We start from the raw sequence: 17741 nt of genomic DNA, 5'->3' as shown, positions 1-17741 counted from the left end.
GGAATGGTAAAATGACATCTAACTTTTTAAAGAAACTGTCAAATTGGAGTGTTTTGATTATTGTTAGCTTCAAAGAAATTCTAAAATCATGAAGTAAAAATCCTCCTCCTTGGTTCTTTATCAAAGTTATCTTGATCATTCTGGGTCTTTTGCATTTCCAAATAAGTTTTGAGATCAGGATGTTAAATTCTATAAAATGTCTACTAGAATTTTGATAGAGATTATACTGGATTTATAGATCAATTTGGGGAGAATTGCTATCTTACTATAGTGAGTCTTCTAGTCCAAAGCATGGACAGCCTCCCTCTTTAGATTTTTAAAAATTTCCATTAGTGATGTTTTGTAGTTTTCAGTAGACAAGTCTTGCGCTTTTGTTAAATTTATTTCCATACATTTGTTACTGACATTACTGTGAATAAAATTGTCTTAATTTACTTTTTTGATTGCTCATTGATAATATATAGACATAAAAATAGTTTTTATATATTAACCTTGTATCTTGTATTTTTTTATTTAGTTGTATGCTTTCAGAGTTTAAATTTTTTTTTAATTTTTTTAAGGTTTATTTATTTTTGAGAGAGAGCGAGAGACAGAGTGTGAGTGGGGGAGGAGCAGACAGGGAGAGGGAGACACAGAATCTGAAGCAGGCTCCAGGCTCTGAGCTGTCAGCACAGAGTCCAACACGGGGCTCAAACTTGGGACCAGTGAGATCATGACCTAGGCTGAAGTCAGATGCTTAACCGACTGAGCCACCCAGGTGCCCCTAAAATGTATTTTAATTAATTGTTTTCAGTTTATTATTGCTTTTTGGGAGAGGATATGTCAAATCCATGCAAGAGGTCTCATGCCCACTAATCCTGCTTTTTACATGTGGTTGCAATAGCCTTCAGAAATATTGTTAAAGTGCTTAATGCATAACAACTTGTTAAAAATTATCGCTCATTCAGAAATGTAATCTAATGTAAACCTTTAAAAACATTTTTAAAATAATATCCAAATTATTTTTTCATTTTTCAAAAACATAAAGACATGGTCCATGTGAGAAAACAGAATATTTCAACTCTACTCCATTATTAAAACTTAAATTCAATCAAGTTTTTTATTTTATAACATTAAATAAAACAATCCTGAGGAATTAACATTTTACCATATGTTTTTTAGAAACCAGTAGCCGGGGTGCCTGGGTGGCTCAATCAGTTAAGTGTCTGACTTCAGCTCAGATCATGAGCTTGTGTGGTTCCTGAGTTCAAGTCCTGGATTGGTCTCTGTGCTAACAGCTCAGAGCCTGGAGCCTGCTTTCGATTCTGTGTCCCTGTCTCTCTGCCCCTTCCCCGCTCATGCTCTGTCTCTCTGTCTCTGTCTCTCTCTCAAAGAATGAATAAACATTTTAAAAAAAGAAAAGAAATCAGTGGCCAATAGTTTTTCTTTTTTCATTGTGATTGCTATGGTATCTAAAGTTCATTTGCTTTTCTTATGAACATACCTACTTATGCTGGGTATATTTTTGGCAGTTCAAACATGAGTGATTTCTATAAGACACCAACTCTGCTGACTTTGACTGGAAAGAACATACTTTCTGATTAATGAGATGTTTGTGTTTTCTTACATCCTGCCAAGTAACATACATTTAAGCAGAAGAGGGTGTGGGAAAGGGACAGAAAGGATTAACTTTCATGTTCTTCTACAAAACTCTGTTGTGTCAGAAAAGCGTATAAGAGTACTATGACAGTCTTGTACCTCTAGAATAGTACAGCCCAAAGTGTGTGTGTGTGTGTGTGTGTGTGTGTGTGTAGGTACCATCCTTTGCAAACTGAGTCTCTATGGGATAAGTTCTGAAAGTGAGAATATGTATTTAGAAATATCTTTATAGTAATTGGTCATCACTGGGTCATTTTATTACATTTTTCAAAAGTTTCAGCTTTCAGCAGACTAGGGGAGAAGACTGACTTCATCATAGGTAGTCTGAGAATCTCTGCTTAAGACCTAGTGATTGTGATGGCCTGGCAAAAGATGTGGGAATAAAGACAGAGATCACCTGCAACCTCTGGAAGAGGAATTTTCTAGAGGCTCCCAGAGATCAAAGGGAATTTGAAAGCAATGTTTATACTCTTGACCTTGATGATGGCTTTGGTATTGAGGAAGAATGCGTAGGAGTAAAATCCATAATGACATCATTTCCATGTCCTCTGGTACTACGAAAGAAATCATCTAAGTTACCTATTGTATGAAAATATAAAGTGGCAAGAATAAAGTAGTTTTCTGGGAATCACAAGTATCTCCAGGTGTGTAGAGGCCAGATCACCCAAAGCTCTCATAGGATCTGTAATCTCTTATGGGTGATGCTTCCCCAGGAGTGAGGGCCAGTATGACGGAGGCACCAACAGCAGAGGTGGCAACAACATACAGAGTTCCAGAGAACAGCTGGACAGCCAGACCCATGGCTCTCAAACAGGATTCCTTCTACTACCCCAGTACCTGGAGTACATGGTAGTGTTTCGGTGCTGTAAGATGTGCGGGAGACACAAAAGCACCCCTCTTCTCAGAGGGAGAGGGGCTCAAGTTTACTTGGTAGTGTGATTAAATTTATATTTTATTTTATATATAATATATTTTCATATTATTATATTATACATATGTTATATTATTTATATTCAATAAGAATTATAATAAAACACATATAAGAATGTTTTGGGGGAATTTTGCTTGAGGACAGGCTGCTTTGCCCTCAGTCCACTCCTGCTCACATTTACCTTTCCTCCGTGTTTCCTGCCCCTTCCTTTCTGCCCCAAAGTACACTCTTTCATGGGGATGTGAACTTTAGTACAAAGGTATGAAACTCTGCCGGCCAAAAGTATGAAGACCTGAGAAGCAGGAGAGCCGACACTGACACAGCCCTTCACAGCACTGGTCTGGGGCTCAGAGTGAAAGTGAAAGCAAGGCGCCTGGGTGGCTCAGTTGGTTCAGCCTCTGACTCTTGATTTCAGCTCAGGTCATGATCTTGCAGTTAGTGGGTTCCCGCCCGGCATCGGGCTCTGTGTCAGCAGTGCAGAGCCTGCTTGGAATTCTCTCTCTGCCTCTTCCCTGCTCTTCCTTGTGCATGCACTCTTTCTCTCTCTCTCTCTCTCTCTCTCTCTCTCTCTCTCAAAATAAATCAACGTTAAAAAATAAATGAAATCTCCACCACCTGTGGGACACAGTACCCGAGGCTGGTGTGAAGAATCATGATTACATTCAATTTTTTCAACTTAAAAAGTTACCTTATTAGCACATAAATAAACAGTTGACCTCGGAATTTAATTGTATTTTCATTTCACAGGTTTCTAATCGAGTGTAGGGAAAAATTTGCCTTCTGTTAGAGATCACAACGTGCGGAATTCCAAGAACTAGGGTTTGATTCCTACAAACTGTTTTGGCTTCCTGCCCTAGGGTGAGGCATTTATCAATCACATCAGTTTTGAGACAGAGATACCAGTATATGGTTTGTTTAGCTCATGGAGGCTCTAGTGAGATAATATATGCAAAACCACTCTACAAATTAAATGTTCATATAGAATGAGAAGTATTATTCTAATAAGCTTTAGTGTTATGTCATGTATGTTATTATTTATTAAATGAGTGCTTGCTTTCAAAATATTGGCTCAAAAATAAAATCTTTTGTAACTATAGTAAAACACCCTTTGAACTTTGGAATTTTCTTCTTCCCTGTGGAAATCCTTCAAGGACGTGTTTTAACCTTAAACAGTTTTTGATTTTAAGCTTCTCAGAGTGGTTTAGCCATTTGGAGTAGAGAACCATTTTTGGTGTTTCTGAGGATGCATCCTTCCAAAATATCTTTCTCTCCTGCCTGGGTTCTGAATAAGTAGGGACATAAAGAGTAAGATTGTACTCCTGATACAGGTATGGTTGGAGGATGTAGCTTGATGTGAAAGGCCAACCATCCAGGGTCACAGAACTTTAGAGCCAGCTGACCCTTGCAGCCCCCTCAGTCATAGGTAGTGCTTCCAACTCAGGGACTAGCAGGGGATTCAGGACCCCCTATGATCAGCCCAATTCATTGTTTCAACCATATGGGACACTAAGTCCTTTACCAACAGAAAGTCCAGGAGTTGCTTAGGGGAAATCCTTCCACATGGAGGCCAGCATAGAAAGACCTTTCTCCTTAAAACCTTCAATCGAGGATTTACATTCATTTTATTTTTTATTTTCTTTAAAGTTTATTTATTTATTTTGAGAGAGCAAGCACACCAACAAGAAAGGGGCAGAGAGAGTGGGAGAGAGAATCCTAAGCGGGCTCCTCACTGTCAGCACAGAGCCCAATGCAGGGCTGGAACTCAGGAAAACTGAGATCATGACCTAACCGAAATCAAGAGTCAGACGTTTGAATGGCTGAGCCACCCAGGTGCCCTGGATTTGCACTCATTTTAGTGAATAAATACGAATCTCCATTATACAGAAATGAACCAAATTAGTGTGGCTCGTACACCACTGAAACTTCCTCCCCTCCAGAATTTTAGAATCCAAATATTTAAAACTTGTTATAAAAGGTAAAAAGAAAATCTACCATGTAGCATATCACAGATTAACAAAAAGCGTCTGTGTTGAGTGACAATGGCATATGTGGTCACTGCAATTTTATTTTTAGTATTTGTAGACACAGAAAAATATACAAAAATACACCTGCTACATTTGTTGGCCCACTTCTATCCCTAAGATAACTGGTTAGTAATGAGGTCCTTGAGCAGATTATCAGCTCTGACAAGCAAAATGAAGACTTATAAATCCAAAATACATATTTTTCCATTTATCACCCTAGACATCACATGTGTTTGTGCCTCTTCCAGAATTTTTATTTCCAAGTATGTCTTTGTCTCACAAATGAGAATAATGCTTACTGATATTTTCCTTCCGCACAGTCTGTTCCTCCTTCCCTGCTGGAGACGTTCCTCCAATTTCGCTGCTCACCAGTTTTGACCAGTCCTTCAAGCCCCTGGTCATCTGCCACTTCTTCCACAGCATACTCCCCAACGGCGGGATATCTTTGCTCTCTGAACTCATGGAACCCTTTGCGTCTGGCTCTTTTATGGCACTTGAAGATGTTTCAACTACAACATGACATGTGCATTACTGAAAAAAAAAAAGCTTGCATTCTATGAAATCATATCCAAAAAGTAACCGGGCTAGTGGGAGCACAGATTTGGAGCAGACTTGAAATATTTGTCACCTCTAAGGAGCACTAGCAAACAGCAATCATTGGTCCCTCAGAATACATTGTGGATGGCTCAGGCAACCCGTGTGTCTGGAAGCTGCCCCAGGATATGAAAAGATTACATAAGAATAGAGGCTTTTTGGAGGTGAGACATTACAAATGGAAATGGGGTCTCTGAACCACTGGGGCCACTGCTACGCTGGGCCCTGGAGGAAATACAACCTGCCTTGTGTAAGAAATGTATGTGAATGGGATTCTCATCTCTGGATAGGGGAGCCCTGTGTATAGGTACTTGTCTAAAGTTATCTTAAAATAGAGCAGAGATCAGCTATTGCTTGTGAAGTAGGAAAGTTTTTCCTTCATGCCATAATTCTACTCTCATTTTTCTAGATCTTTATGCCTAGGAAAAACCATGTAAAACCTACCCCAATTCCACAGCACACAGATATTTCCCTCCTATTTATGAACTGCAGACAATTTAACTGACATTATATTCCACTTTGAATAAAAGGTGATGATAGGTTAATGCGCAAAACCTGGGAGAAATGTTGAAATAAGTACATTTAAAAATAATAAAATTGGTACACCCCTAGAGCAAAACTGATGAACTAAAAAGAGATTAAAATAAAATTTATTCCAGGAAGTTTAACTTAGATGAAGTGGACAAATCTCTTATAAAACACAACTTACTAAGCCTGACACAAGAAGCAGTGGAACAGCTTAACAGTGAGGAGTTTAAAGTGTATACTGTCTGAGTCCAAATATAAGAAGTTCAAGAACAGACAAAGCAATACATGGTAACAGAGGACTTAACCTTGAGGGAGGAAATGGCTGAGGGAAGGGAAGGAGAAAGACTCTGGGGATGTATTTATGTGTTTTAGATCTTGATCTGAATGGTCGTTCCTGAGTGTATCTGCACGTAAAAATGCATCAAGCTATACAGTAAATATTTATGCCTTAACTGCAGGTATGTTGTAGGACAAGTTCAGGCTCCTCAGAACCTTGTTCTCTACCAGGCCTTGTCCTTGGCTCGAATCCTAGTTTTAGCAAAGAATCCTGTTAGACTAATTTATCAAGTATCGCATTTCCAGCCCCCCCCCACCCCTGCTTTGATATCCAATCTAGTTCCTCTCTTTTTCCACCCTCCTAACCATACCTAACCAAGTTTTTCTGAGTAACTTCCCACCCACTCCCTGCCTATTTGCTATGAATCCCCATTTGTCCCTGTGGTATTCAAAGTCGGATTCAACCTCTCTCTCCTACTACAACAGTCTTGACTCCTATTACAAGTCTTGAATGATCTCCCTTGCCATTTTTAACAAGCATCCAGTGCAACATTTTTCTTACATATAATTTAATACAACGTTTAAAAAATAATAAAATCTAATTAAGCAATACAATTTAAAGTAATAAAATCATAAAATCATAATAAAACCCATCCACCTTTGTGTCGTTAATAGGACATGAGACTTTAACCCTTAGGAAAGGGAGTACTTTAGCAGTTAGAAATATTTCAAATCCCAACTCTGTCACGTTTTAGATGTGTGACTTAGGAGCAGTTCGGGGACTCTAAGCATTGGTCTCTTTGTCTATAAAATGGGAATAGCAGGGTCTACCTCATGGTTGCTATAAGTTAAAATGAGATAAACAAAAAGTGATGTGAGGAATGCGCATCCCAAGAAAACAAAATCAGGATGATATTTGTTATTCATACTCCTTATATGAAAAGTTAAGAGGCGTTATTATCTTTATAACAATTATTGAATTATACTCCTGTAGATGTGACCATGGAAAAGCATGATTTGGGATGTGAATGCGGTCAGCCTCCCTGGGTGTCCCAGTGAGGTTGGAATGGGCCAGCCAGGTTTTTGTGAGAAGGCACTCGGGGTCATGGGGAGCTGTTTGCAAGCTGGTTGTGTCTCTGGGTATCTTATGAATTTAACAAATTACAGAGCAAATTACTCTGGGCCTGTGTTCTTATTGGTAAGTTGAAAATAACATTACAGATCAGTGGATTGATGTCTTAACTGGAATAATTAATATTTTCAGTTTCAGGCCCACGGCAATCACTCAATAAAGGCAGTCTGTTTTATATTATTGCTATTATTTATAGTTATTATTACTAGAAAGGAGCCAGAGTAACAGCATCAGGCCTACCTTCAAGTTTACACACTGATACCTTTGAACTATGTTGCATTCTTATTTCTGGTTTCATCTCTTGTTTGTTTGTTTGAGAGAGAGAGAGGAGGGAGGGAGTGCATGTGAGCTGGGGAGGGGCAGAGGGAGAGGAAGAGAGAGAATCCCAAGAAGGCTCCACGCTCAGCACAAAGCCTGACGCAGGGCTCTATCCCACTACCCTGGCATCATGGCCCAAGTGGAAATCAAGAATGGGACGCTTGACCAATGAGCCACCCAGATGCCCCTGGTTTCATCTTTTCTGAAATGGAGAAAACCATATCTACTTGGGGGGAAAAGTAAACATCTGCTAGGCAAAGAGAAAATGTTCCAGGACCTGTTTTCCTACAGGATTGTACGTAACTTTTCACAATCCTGTAGGCAAACAGCTTGTCCAATGCTTTCTTTTTACCCAGGGTGATGCCCTGACTATCTTTTAAGAGGTGCAAGGAGCAGTCTTGTGCTCTGAGGTCGCGGGGGGCAGAGTTCACTGACCGTCCTCTGGTGCTTTAGTTTGGCATTCAGATATAGGCATACTCTCAGCATCCGGAATTTTCCTAATGAACCGGCTGAGGTAATGCAGGCGAGCCTGGGAAGCCTAAAGAACAAACACTGTCAACAAACAGTATAGGCAACAACATCTTAACAGTACATGAAACATGTACCACTTCAGCAGTTTGAACTAGTGCATTATTATCAGATACACTCCAATTCTGAGCCATCCGTAATTTTGACGGTTATTTTTGCGAACTAGGGAAGCAGCAGTCCTAAAGCAAATACACCAGTCATGCAGTCTTAGATCTAGCTGTTCCTGAACCTTTTTTTATCTGGCTTAATAACCCTGAGTTGGGACATGAAACACATACAAGTAATAATGGCCCACTATGGCAATGGTTCTTACATAAAATACAGTGAGGGGAAACCATGAAGTATGTATATTCCACAAGGGGAAGCAATGCTGTTTATCTAGTCAAGGATGTTCAAAGTACATGAAAGGACATATTAAACATTTTTATGTTTTCTTACTTGGAGTGTGAAGGACAGACATGGATATGGCTCACACGGTGTGGAAGGATGAGGGAACCCACGGTTTGGGCCAATAAGTGGCACCACTATGCGCTTTGCTTTTGCGCCTCATCTGGTACCAGTCATCTGCGCAACATTTCACGATTTGTTCAGATGTGGTCTTAACATTTAGTTAGTCAGTGTCTAACAAAATCCCAGATATCACTCCTAAAGGAAAGACTGTGTGGTTTCACCATCATGGCTCTCCCTTCAGACCAACGCCTGGGAGTGGAAAGGTAAAGAACAACTTTTCAAACTCAAGTGACCTTGATAGCCCTTCCAGGTTCAGTCATCTCCCAGGCTTGCTTCATGGCTCGGATTTCATCTGCTCGTTCGGTATCTTTTTTCACTTCGAAACTGTCTGCTTCGTTGTGCTCGGTGACCAGCCTCAAAATCCAGTAGGGTTTATTTGGGTCTTCTTGTTGAGGGTGAAAAGTGGACATCTGATAAATAACATACAAACCTTTGGGTCAGGTGTTTTGCTCCATTCAAAGAGTTTGAATTTTACCTTATGATCCATAATTTCACTACTAAGTATTTACCAAGAGAAATGAAAACACATGTTCACAAAAATGCTTGGAGAACATTCATTACACCTTACTCTTAAGAGCCAAAAAAGGAAACAATATAAATGTCTACCAATTGGTGAATAAATGATCATCTATCCATATGATTGAATACTATTTAATATTGAAAAGTAATTGGGGCGTCTGGATGGCTCAGTTGGTTAAGCATCCGACTTTGGCTGCAGTCATGATCTCATGGTTTGTGAGTTTGAGTCCCACATCGGGCTCTGTGCTCCAACCAGAGCCTGGAGCCTCCTTCAGATTCTGTGTCTCCTTCTCTCTGCCCACCCCCCCCCCCCACTTGCACTCTGTCTCTCTCTCTCTCAAAAATAAATAAACATTACATTTTTTTTAAAGAAGTAATAAACTACAGAAGTATACCACAATGTAGAGGAATCTCACAGATAGACATCATACTGAGATAAAGGAGCTGAGCAAAAGAGAATACATTTTGCATGATTCATGTGTATGAAAATAATGGAACAGTCAAAACTGCTCCCTGGGGTAAGGTATGAAGATGACAGAATCCATTGCAAAGAGGTTTGAGGGATTCCCAAATTATGGAAATGGCCTGTACTTTATTCCTTGATAGAGGTGCGGATGTGGATTACAGGGTGAATACACTTGTCAAAATTCATTGAATTGTACATTTAAAATGATTGCATTTCACTGCATGCAATGAAACAAAACAAAACAAAAACTAAATTACATTGAGGGTTACCTAGTATCTCTTTCCAAAACATGTGGGCAGGGATGATAGATCATTTCCAGGTGTGGATATACGGAAGGTTAACTTTTTGATATTTATGAAATCATTATGAAAGTTAACATTTTGATATTTCATAGGATCATTTTCATGAACCATAGGCTGAGAGCAGATCGACATAGGGCTTGAAATGTCTAGACAAGTGAGCCTCATTGGTGAGAGTCTGGTAGGGTGAGAGGCTTGAATCTAACATGGTTACTAACACTTTACATATGACTGAGACAATGTCAGTTACCCAGGTTAAATGATACACGGGGGAAACAGGGATCAGTAGGGTCATTGAATAAAGGTTTTGTGGGCAGTTTGCTTTCAATCTTACCAAAAAGATCTTGCTTTCTACAACATTCCCCTAATATTTGGATGAGAACCTAAATCTCACAATTGGAAATTCTTTTATTTCTTTCTTTTACACCACAGTACAAAGGATTTTACCGTCTTTTATATTACTTGATAAATGAATTTATCAGAAACTTCTCTGGGATCAGGAAAGGGAGTATTATGAAATATTAAGGGGTGGGGGGCACATGTCTTATAAATAAGTTTATGGATTGAGTTAAGCTCATTTGTTTAAAACTTCAATAGCATATTTTGTTGATGATACGAATATTTTCTCAGTGAGTTCAAATAATTGAAACACTGAATTATAAATTGAAGCTATGTTTAGAAAAGTTAACACACAGCATTGTCTTGAAGCTTCAAGGGAAAAAAGTGGTGAACTAAAACCACTTCACCTCTGTTTTTTAAACAAACAACGTTAAAATAAGCTAATTTTATTAAATTTTTAAAAATATTTATTTATTTTTGGGAGAGTGCAAGGAGCAGAGGGTCACAGAGATGGGGACAAAGGATCTGAAGCGAGCTCTGTGCTGATTGGCTGATAGGCTGACAGCAGCCAGCTAATGTGGGGCTTGAACTCAGGAACGGTGAGATCATGACCTGAGCCAGTCAGACACTCAACCGACTGAGCGACCCAGGTGCTCCCAAATAAGCTAATCTTAAATAGAGAACTGTACCTGGTCCTCTTATATTTCAAATACAATAATCCCTTTATAGAGAAACTTCCCCTTTTCCCTATCCATTTAGATATTGCAATAAAAGACAGCATTTGGATTGGAATATGTAGCCAGTGAAAAAGTAAGTAAGGTAAATTTAAGAAATTATCTTTTCCACATGAAATAAAATCAATGATCAAATAAATTCGACACGATCATGGTGACTAAGGTGAAAATACAAAGTATAATATAAAAGTTTCCAGTTTCTGGTTTGGCACATATACTAATACATTTTCAAACAGGAAGCATTATAACTGCAGTGTCTGCTAAAACCGACTAGCACAATATTAAGATTCCTAAAGCTTAGTTATTAATATCTTAAAACGTAATTCCCATATGAATTCTGTAACCAAGCATGCACTTTTTGCTGTGCAAGCTAAGCCAAGCACCATCTTTCTTTCCCAGGATTCCCCAGAATTCATGAGTATCTCAAAGTTAACTCAGATCAGATCCCACAATTCCTTCTTAAATGGTAGATCTTCTGAAGAAGCTTTTCAGTTTCCAGAATATATGCATATATTCATTACAATTTCAAACAGAAAGAAGGCCACCATCCATGTCAGTTTTTTGTTTTATACAATCATCAATTTTCTGCAGAATTGCTTTTTCTTGACTTCACATTTTTGCAAACTTTTTAATTTCTTCTTCAGTTCTTTTTATGTACCTCAACCCTTCCAACTGCACTGATTCAGCTTTTCACTTTAACTGTCATCTAGAGGTATCTTTTCACACAATATAGGGCTAAATCTAAAGTAAGTGTCCCAGGGCACCTGGGTGGCTCAGTTGGCTGAATGACTGAGTCTTGATTTCGGCTCAGGTGATGGTCTCATGGTTGTGAGATCGACTCCCGTGTTGGTTTCTGCACTGACAGTGCGGAATCTGCTTGGGATTCTCCCTTTCCCTTTCTGCCCCTTCCGTTCCTCACTCTCTCAAAATAATTAACCTTAAAAAAAAAAAAAAATTCTCTCTCCCTCTGACTCTCTTTCTCTCTTTCAAAAAAATAAAATAAAATAGGTTGCAGGAAGTAATAAATCATCAAGTACTATATGGACTTCTGTATCTGTAGCACCGTTTATGATATTAAACAGTTTGGTTTTCTAGCTTGTGTATGTTGTGGTGTTTCTCACATTTGTCTTATAATTCCCAATGCCTAGGGACACTACTATGCGTGCTAAGGGAACATCTGGCCAAAGACGTTTAGGCGACGTTTATGCTCGGGCAGCGCTCATACCTATGAGTTACTCAGAAACAAGCCACCTTGAAGAAGATCGTTTCCCAAATGCACGCTCGGCAAAGTGGCCTGGAGCAGCAGATGTGGCTGAAATGGCCTGCCACACTTTATAACGACAGCTGCCCAAATCGTGAGAGCTGACTCCAGGAAAATGAGCGTCGTTTCTGCACACAAAAGCCTTCGGCATATTCCCTGTTTATCACGGCCCTTAACTGCAGCCACCTCAGGACGCGCAGGATTTCTGCCTCTTCCAATCGTTAGTGCATTTTCCATTCTAAATCTTCAACGTATTTTCCCACAGCTGACTCATAAAATGCATGGCTCCAACTCATTTTGACTGCTTTAACTGTGACATTTTGTGAAAGCATAAGTGATACGAATTTTTGATGAAGTTCCTCGCATTCATCCGGGGTCCTGTGAATTAACCCCCACAGGAAAGCTCATACAGCACCGGTGTTTACACCTCAAATGCAGTCATAGAGCTTCTAAGTAAGTTCGACTAGTTTTTGAAGTATCTAAAAGTGCCCCTCTAACATCAGTGGTGAGAATTTGGACACCTCTTCCTTTCACTGGATTCAGGTAGCCAATTAAGGCCTGAAGGGCACCATTCTTTTCCCCATTGTAATAAATATGGACTAATTCTTTCCATGGAAGCCATTTGTCTTCCCTCGGGAAATTCTAGTAGATGAAAAGTCCGTTCTTCAACTCTCTTAATGCAGAGTTGTGGGTCAGTTGTTCTTAATGTTTGAACTAAACCCGGGTTCTGTCATTAATACTCACCCTTGCAATCTTCTCTTGCTGAGTAGATGAATTCTTCTTCTCTTCTGCTTTTTTGCCTTTGCCATAGCCCACTCAGCTTTAATCACCTGTTTTTGTTCTTCTGACTCTTCTGACTGAATGATACTTTGATTTGGGGGTAAGCCCTCCATATAACCAGCTGTCAAGCTTCTATGCCTTCAGTGGGATAAGAAAGCAAGTTAGCAGTACTTTGTTTAGTAGAAACTGGACGAATGTCAGCTGTCCCAGTGGGGCTTGAAGACTTGCTCATGGAGTATAAAGAAGATTCTGAGCACAGTTTCTTGTCAGTCAGGATGTCAGGACCTGGAGAAAACCAGATTTTTCTTCTCCAATGTTTTGTCTTCAATTTCTGATTCATCCTAGACATGTTTATGTTCGTTTTTTTGAGGCATTTTCCCCTCGGCATGTGAAGTATGAATTAACATGATTTGACAAAAATTGGAATGACTTTAAATTTTGTGGTTATACTATTTGTGTAATAAAAGGCTTTACTCATCATGACTCTTCTTTTCTGGAAAACTATTTTCTGCCGATTGAGCACTGTATCTTCTCAGAGATTTTTAACCAGCCGCCAACTGATACTTTTTAAAATATCCTAGAACTCAGCTTACCTTGGGCTAAATGTGAAATCATTTCATTCTGATTGTCCAAAACAGCTTCTGAAACAAACTTCAAAGTACTTTTAAAAATAGGACATACAGATGCTCCCTTCTGTAAGTCCCTTGGGAGAAGAAGTGCTAAGTTTCCAAATCCCAATATGTAGATTGGGGGTGCTTAAAGAGTCACAGGGCTTACCACAACAATCTGCTTCACTTTGGGCCCATTTACATCTTATTTTGCTTGTATGAAAACCCTCTTTGTAGACCGATGTGACTTGTCCTGCGAGTACAAGAAATGCAGCTGCTTGCTTCTCGGCTTCGCAGGGGACTTCTTGCGTCATGGTTTGTAGGTTGCAACCTCTCCAGCAGCAGTGGTGGCTTGCCTGTTTCCGGCACTGGCATTGACAGGGGCCATTGTGCGGCAGCTGAGTCCCCATGAAAGTAAGAGCACCAGCCCGGGGGCCACGTGGTCATTTCCATTCCAACCCCCGCAGAGGTCAGGTTAAGCTTCTTTACTTCACAGTGTTTCCAAGAGTAGACTCCAATTAAGAAATTAAATCTTGGCAATGCAAGTGGACAGGATTTTCCACTACCGGAGTGTAGGACAGCTGACCGTTATCTCTTCTAGTTTGTTAATTTTCCTTCATTGTCCTTTACTGGTGGTCTCAACATCCTTCCTCTTCAGTTGATTCATTTGCAAACTTGAGAGATAACCTTTGTTCCTTCTTGTTCCTGACCCCCATCTTGGGATTAAGAACTACAGACAGCAGTCGGTTAAGCGTCCGACTTCAGCCAGGTCACGATCTTGCGGTCCGTGAGTTCGAGCCCCTCGTCGGGCTCTGGGCTGATGGCTCAGAGCCTGGAGCCTGTTTCCGATTCTGTGTCTCCCTCTCTCTCTGCCCTTCCCCCGTTCATGCTCTGTCTCTCTCTGTCCCAAAAATAAATAAACGTTGAAAAAAAAAAATTAAAAAAAAAAAAAGAACTACAGACACTGTTTCCTTGATAGTTCTTTTTGGTCCTCTGCTTCTTTCTTACCTGTACCTGCTATACCTTGCCCTCTCTTGCCTAGACTACTGCAGTACTTTGTTGAATGATTTTCTCCATCTCTAGCCTTTCCCCTTTAAAAGTATACCTTTAAAAGCCACCAGGGTATCTGAAATGTAAATCTGATCATGTCAATACATTTTTTTTACCCCCCCTTCCCCCGTCCTACGTCTACCCTGGCTTAACTTACGCAGTGATCACCAATGTTGGGAAGATTTTGTCCTCATAGGTATTTTGAGTTCAGTGCTTTTAAATAACCTGAATTTGAGTATATTTAGGCCTGTGCTTGTATTTCTCAACTTTGCCCCACATCCTCTTCCTTACCCCTAATCATTGTAATTACCTAACTGGCCCTGAAGGAATTTGGAATCGTGACCTCTGGGCTGTAGACAGAGTCCCAGCCTCCTAATCAAAATTAAAGGCCCTCCCCCTTCTGACCCTTACTTACCCCTCTAGCCCCATCTCTCAAACTTTAATGCTAAAGAAAAAAAAAGGCAGATTGTGTAAGATTTCACCTTAGAAGTCTTTGCTCATTGACTCAGGTCAGGATTTCACTGCTCTTGGAGAAAGAGGCCAGAATAAGTACAATATCTACCATTAAAACCTCTGTTTACCTTCGGTCTCTTCCATTAGACTGTAAGTTCTTTGAAGATAGGGACTGTGTAATATTAATATTAGAAGCCCAATGCCCCAAAGCAGTGTCTTACAGACACACATGTCTTAAAAGTTTGATTAATGATTTTTGATACTAAACTAGGGCAAGCAGCTTGCAGAAGGTGTCCAAGGAATTTCCTTAATTTATCTAGTCAGTTGCTAGAATCAAGGAGATGGAATTTTTCAGTTTTGACCTCAGGAGAGATAGTCAAGTAGGGACCCAATGAATCTACATTTATTAAGTGACTCCAATAAAAAAAAAAGGGGGGGGGGGCGCCTGGGTGGCTCAGTCGGTTAAGCCTCCGACTTCAGCCAGGTCACCATCTCGAGGTCCATGAGTTTGAGCCCCGCGTCGGGCTCTGTGCTGACTGCTCAGAGCCTGGAGCCTGTTTCGGATTCTGTGTCTCCCTCTCTCTCTGACCCTCCCCCGTTCATGCTCTGTCTCTCCCTGTCTCAAAAATAAATAAAACGTTAAAAAAAAAAAAAAGTATCACACCCACCTGAGGCTCAAAGCGAGGTGCTTGTTTTTCTTTGGCTAACTTTTCTTTCTCAGAGGACCTCTCTTTGCCTTTTCTTGTTTTGGAAGTTCCTGAAGATTTTTGCCCCTCACTAATAGTATGGGAATCCGGGCTTCCTAAGGTAATTAATTCCTCATGTTTCTCTCCATGAACTAGAGAGACATAAAAAAGAAAACCAGTGAGCTGTAACAATAAAATCATGTCATATAGGAAAAGGGGAGCAAGTCAGGGAAGAGTTGTTAATTTAAGAGGCTTGGATTTCTTTTCTTTTTTAAAACAAATATTTTATAAAGATTCTCTTTTACAAAATCATTTTATAAAGATTCTCTTTTACAAAATCATTTTATAAAGATTCTCTTTTACAAAATCAAGAGGTAATTCACATGCCACACACTCACCACTTGAAGTGTGTAAATCAGTAGGTTTTGATTTAATTGCAAGGTTATGCAAAAATTATCACCATCTAATTTGTTTCCAATCTGGATGCGTTCAGTTCATTTTGTTGCCTAATTTCCTTGGCTAAGATCTCCATTATGATATTGAATTCATTTATCTCTGCTATAATATGTGTTATTCTCTTCCCTCCTGCTTTCTCCAAGCAGGGTGTGAAGGGTTTTTTGCCTTATGTGCTATTAATTCTTTCTAACAACTAAATATCCAAGTGGCAGAGGGACAAATAACATTTGTTGAATCCCTACAATGTTTCTTTCTTTTTTAATTCTCAAACCACCCCAACAGGGCAGATTCAGAGAGGCAATGAATTTTCTTACGTTCCCCCAAGTGGTTGGAATTCAAATATGAGTTCCAAAGACATGTCAGCCCCTTTCAAAACTGGAGTCTTGTAAGTGGTAAGTGATCCCGTTAGCAAAGTAAAATAGTAATTGTCAGAACCCAGCTCTTATCGATTGCTTAGTGCTGGTTGTTAGCTACTCGCAAATGTGGGCAGATCATCCTGTATGACTGCAAACTGACTATAAGTAACCCAAGTTCACAAGCGGGCGACTGGTCTTTCTGCCAACAATCCTAGCTGCTGAGAAATGTTGCACTAGGGAAAAATTCTTCGGTCATATAATCAAAGGGCACGGAGGTAAATTGTGGATCAGCCACTGGATAGGTTAAATTTGGCAGGTTTATTACATTCTTTGATTTTGTTTCCTCCTCTATATAATGGAGATATTAATTCCATGCCCACAGGGCTTAAAACTAATCAGTATAGGTGGGCGCCTGGGTGGCTCAGTTGGTTAAGGGTCCGACTTGGGTTCAGGTCATGATCTCACAGCTTGTGAGTTCAAGCCCTGTCTTGAGCTCTGTGCTGGCAGCTGGAGCCTGGAGCCTGCTTCAGATTCTGTGTCTCACTCTCTCCCCCTCCCCCCGTGCTCGCTCTCTCTCTCTCTCTCTCTCTCTCTCTCTCTCTCGGCAGCGGGGGGGGGAAATAAATAAACATTAAAAAAGTAATCAATATAGGGCATTTAAAATAAGATAGTATCTGATATCATACACACTGGGTTTTTAAGATATTAACAAGTGTCAGCTGAAATTGAATCTCAAACTGCCCCATTAAGTATTTCTGGGGCTCCATTTTTCTTACTACTCATAGGTCTTAGTGTTTGAATCATATATTTAGGTGTATTTGATTCCTTTCAAAGTAACATATTCTAATATTCAAGTTTATATATGTAAACACATAATACAGTATCAGGCAAACAACAGGTGCACTCTTCCTTTACATTTTAAAATATAGAGTAAAATAATTTCTCTATTCTTTAATGTCATATAGTATAGTAACATTTTTTCCAATTAATTACAAGTTCTCCAAAGGCCAGAATATCATTATATACTTCATTATTTTTAATGTTTATTTTTGAGATAGAGAGTGAGTGATCCCTAGTTGGGGAGGAGCAGAGAGAGAGAGAGAGAGGATCTGAAGTGGGCTCTGTCCTTACAGCAGGGAGCCCAATGTGGGGCTCGATCTCAGGACCACGAGATCATGACCTGAGCCGAAATCCGACGCTCGACTGACTGAGCCACTTAAGTGCCCCTATATATTTCCTTTTGATCCCGAATTTC

General features: G+C 39.8%; 1 protein-coding gene and 1 pseudogene across 6 annotated transcripts in view; both read right to left on the bottom strand.

Moving 5' to 3' along the window:
* The window catches only part of ADGB (androglobin), a 160645-nt gene that overhangs the window by 9038 nt on the left and 133866 nt on the right, over positions 1–17741 (bottom strand). For 5 of the 6 annotated variants that reach the window (XM_047857999.1, XM_047858000.1, XM_047858004.1 and 2 more), the window contains 4 exons: positions 15657–15826; positions 8713–8889; positions 7877–7979; positions 4893–5102 (listed from right to left, as the gene is read on the bottom strand). In XM_047857999.1, the coding sequence (XP_047713955.1) occupies positions 4893–5102; positions 7877–7979; positions 8713–8889; positions 15657–15826 (660 nt within the window). The remainder of the gene's footprint in view (positions 1–4892; positions 5103–7876; positions 7980–8712; positions 8890–15656; positions 15827–17741) is intronic. The other variant, XM_047858001.1, reaches the window with a different exon arrangement.
* On the bottom strand, positions 11362–13873 carry LOC125165575 (calcium-independent phospholipase A2-gamma-like; annotated as a pseudogene).

This window comes from Prionailurus viverrinus, chromosome B2 (assembly GCF_022837055.1).
Source record: "Prionailurus viverrinus isolate Anna chromosome B2, UM_Priviv_1.0, whole genome shotgun sequence".
NCBI lineage: Eukaryota > Metazoa > Chordata > Mammalia > Carnivora > Felidae > Prionailurus > Prionailurus viverrinus.
The sequence above is the reverse complement of the archived record's forward strand: the minus strand, read 5'-3'. Positions and strand labels throughout refer to the sequence as shown.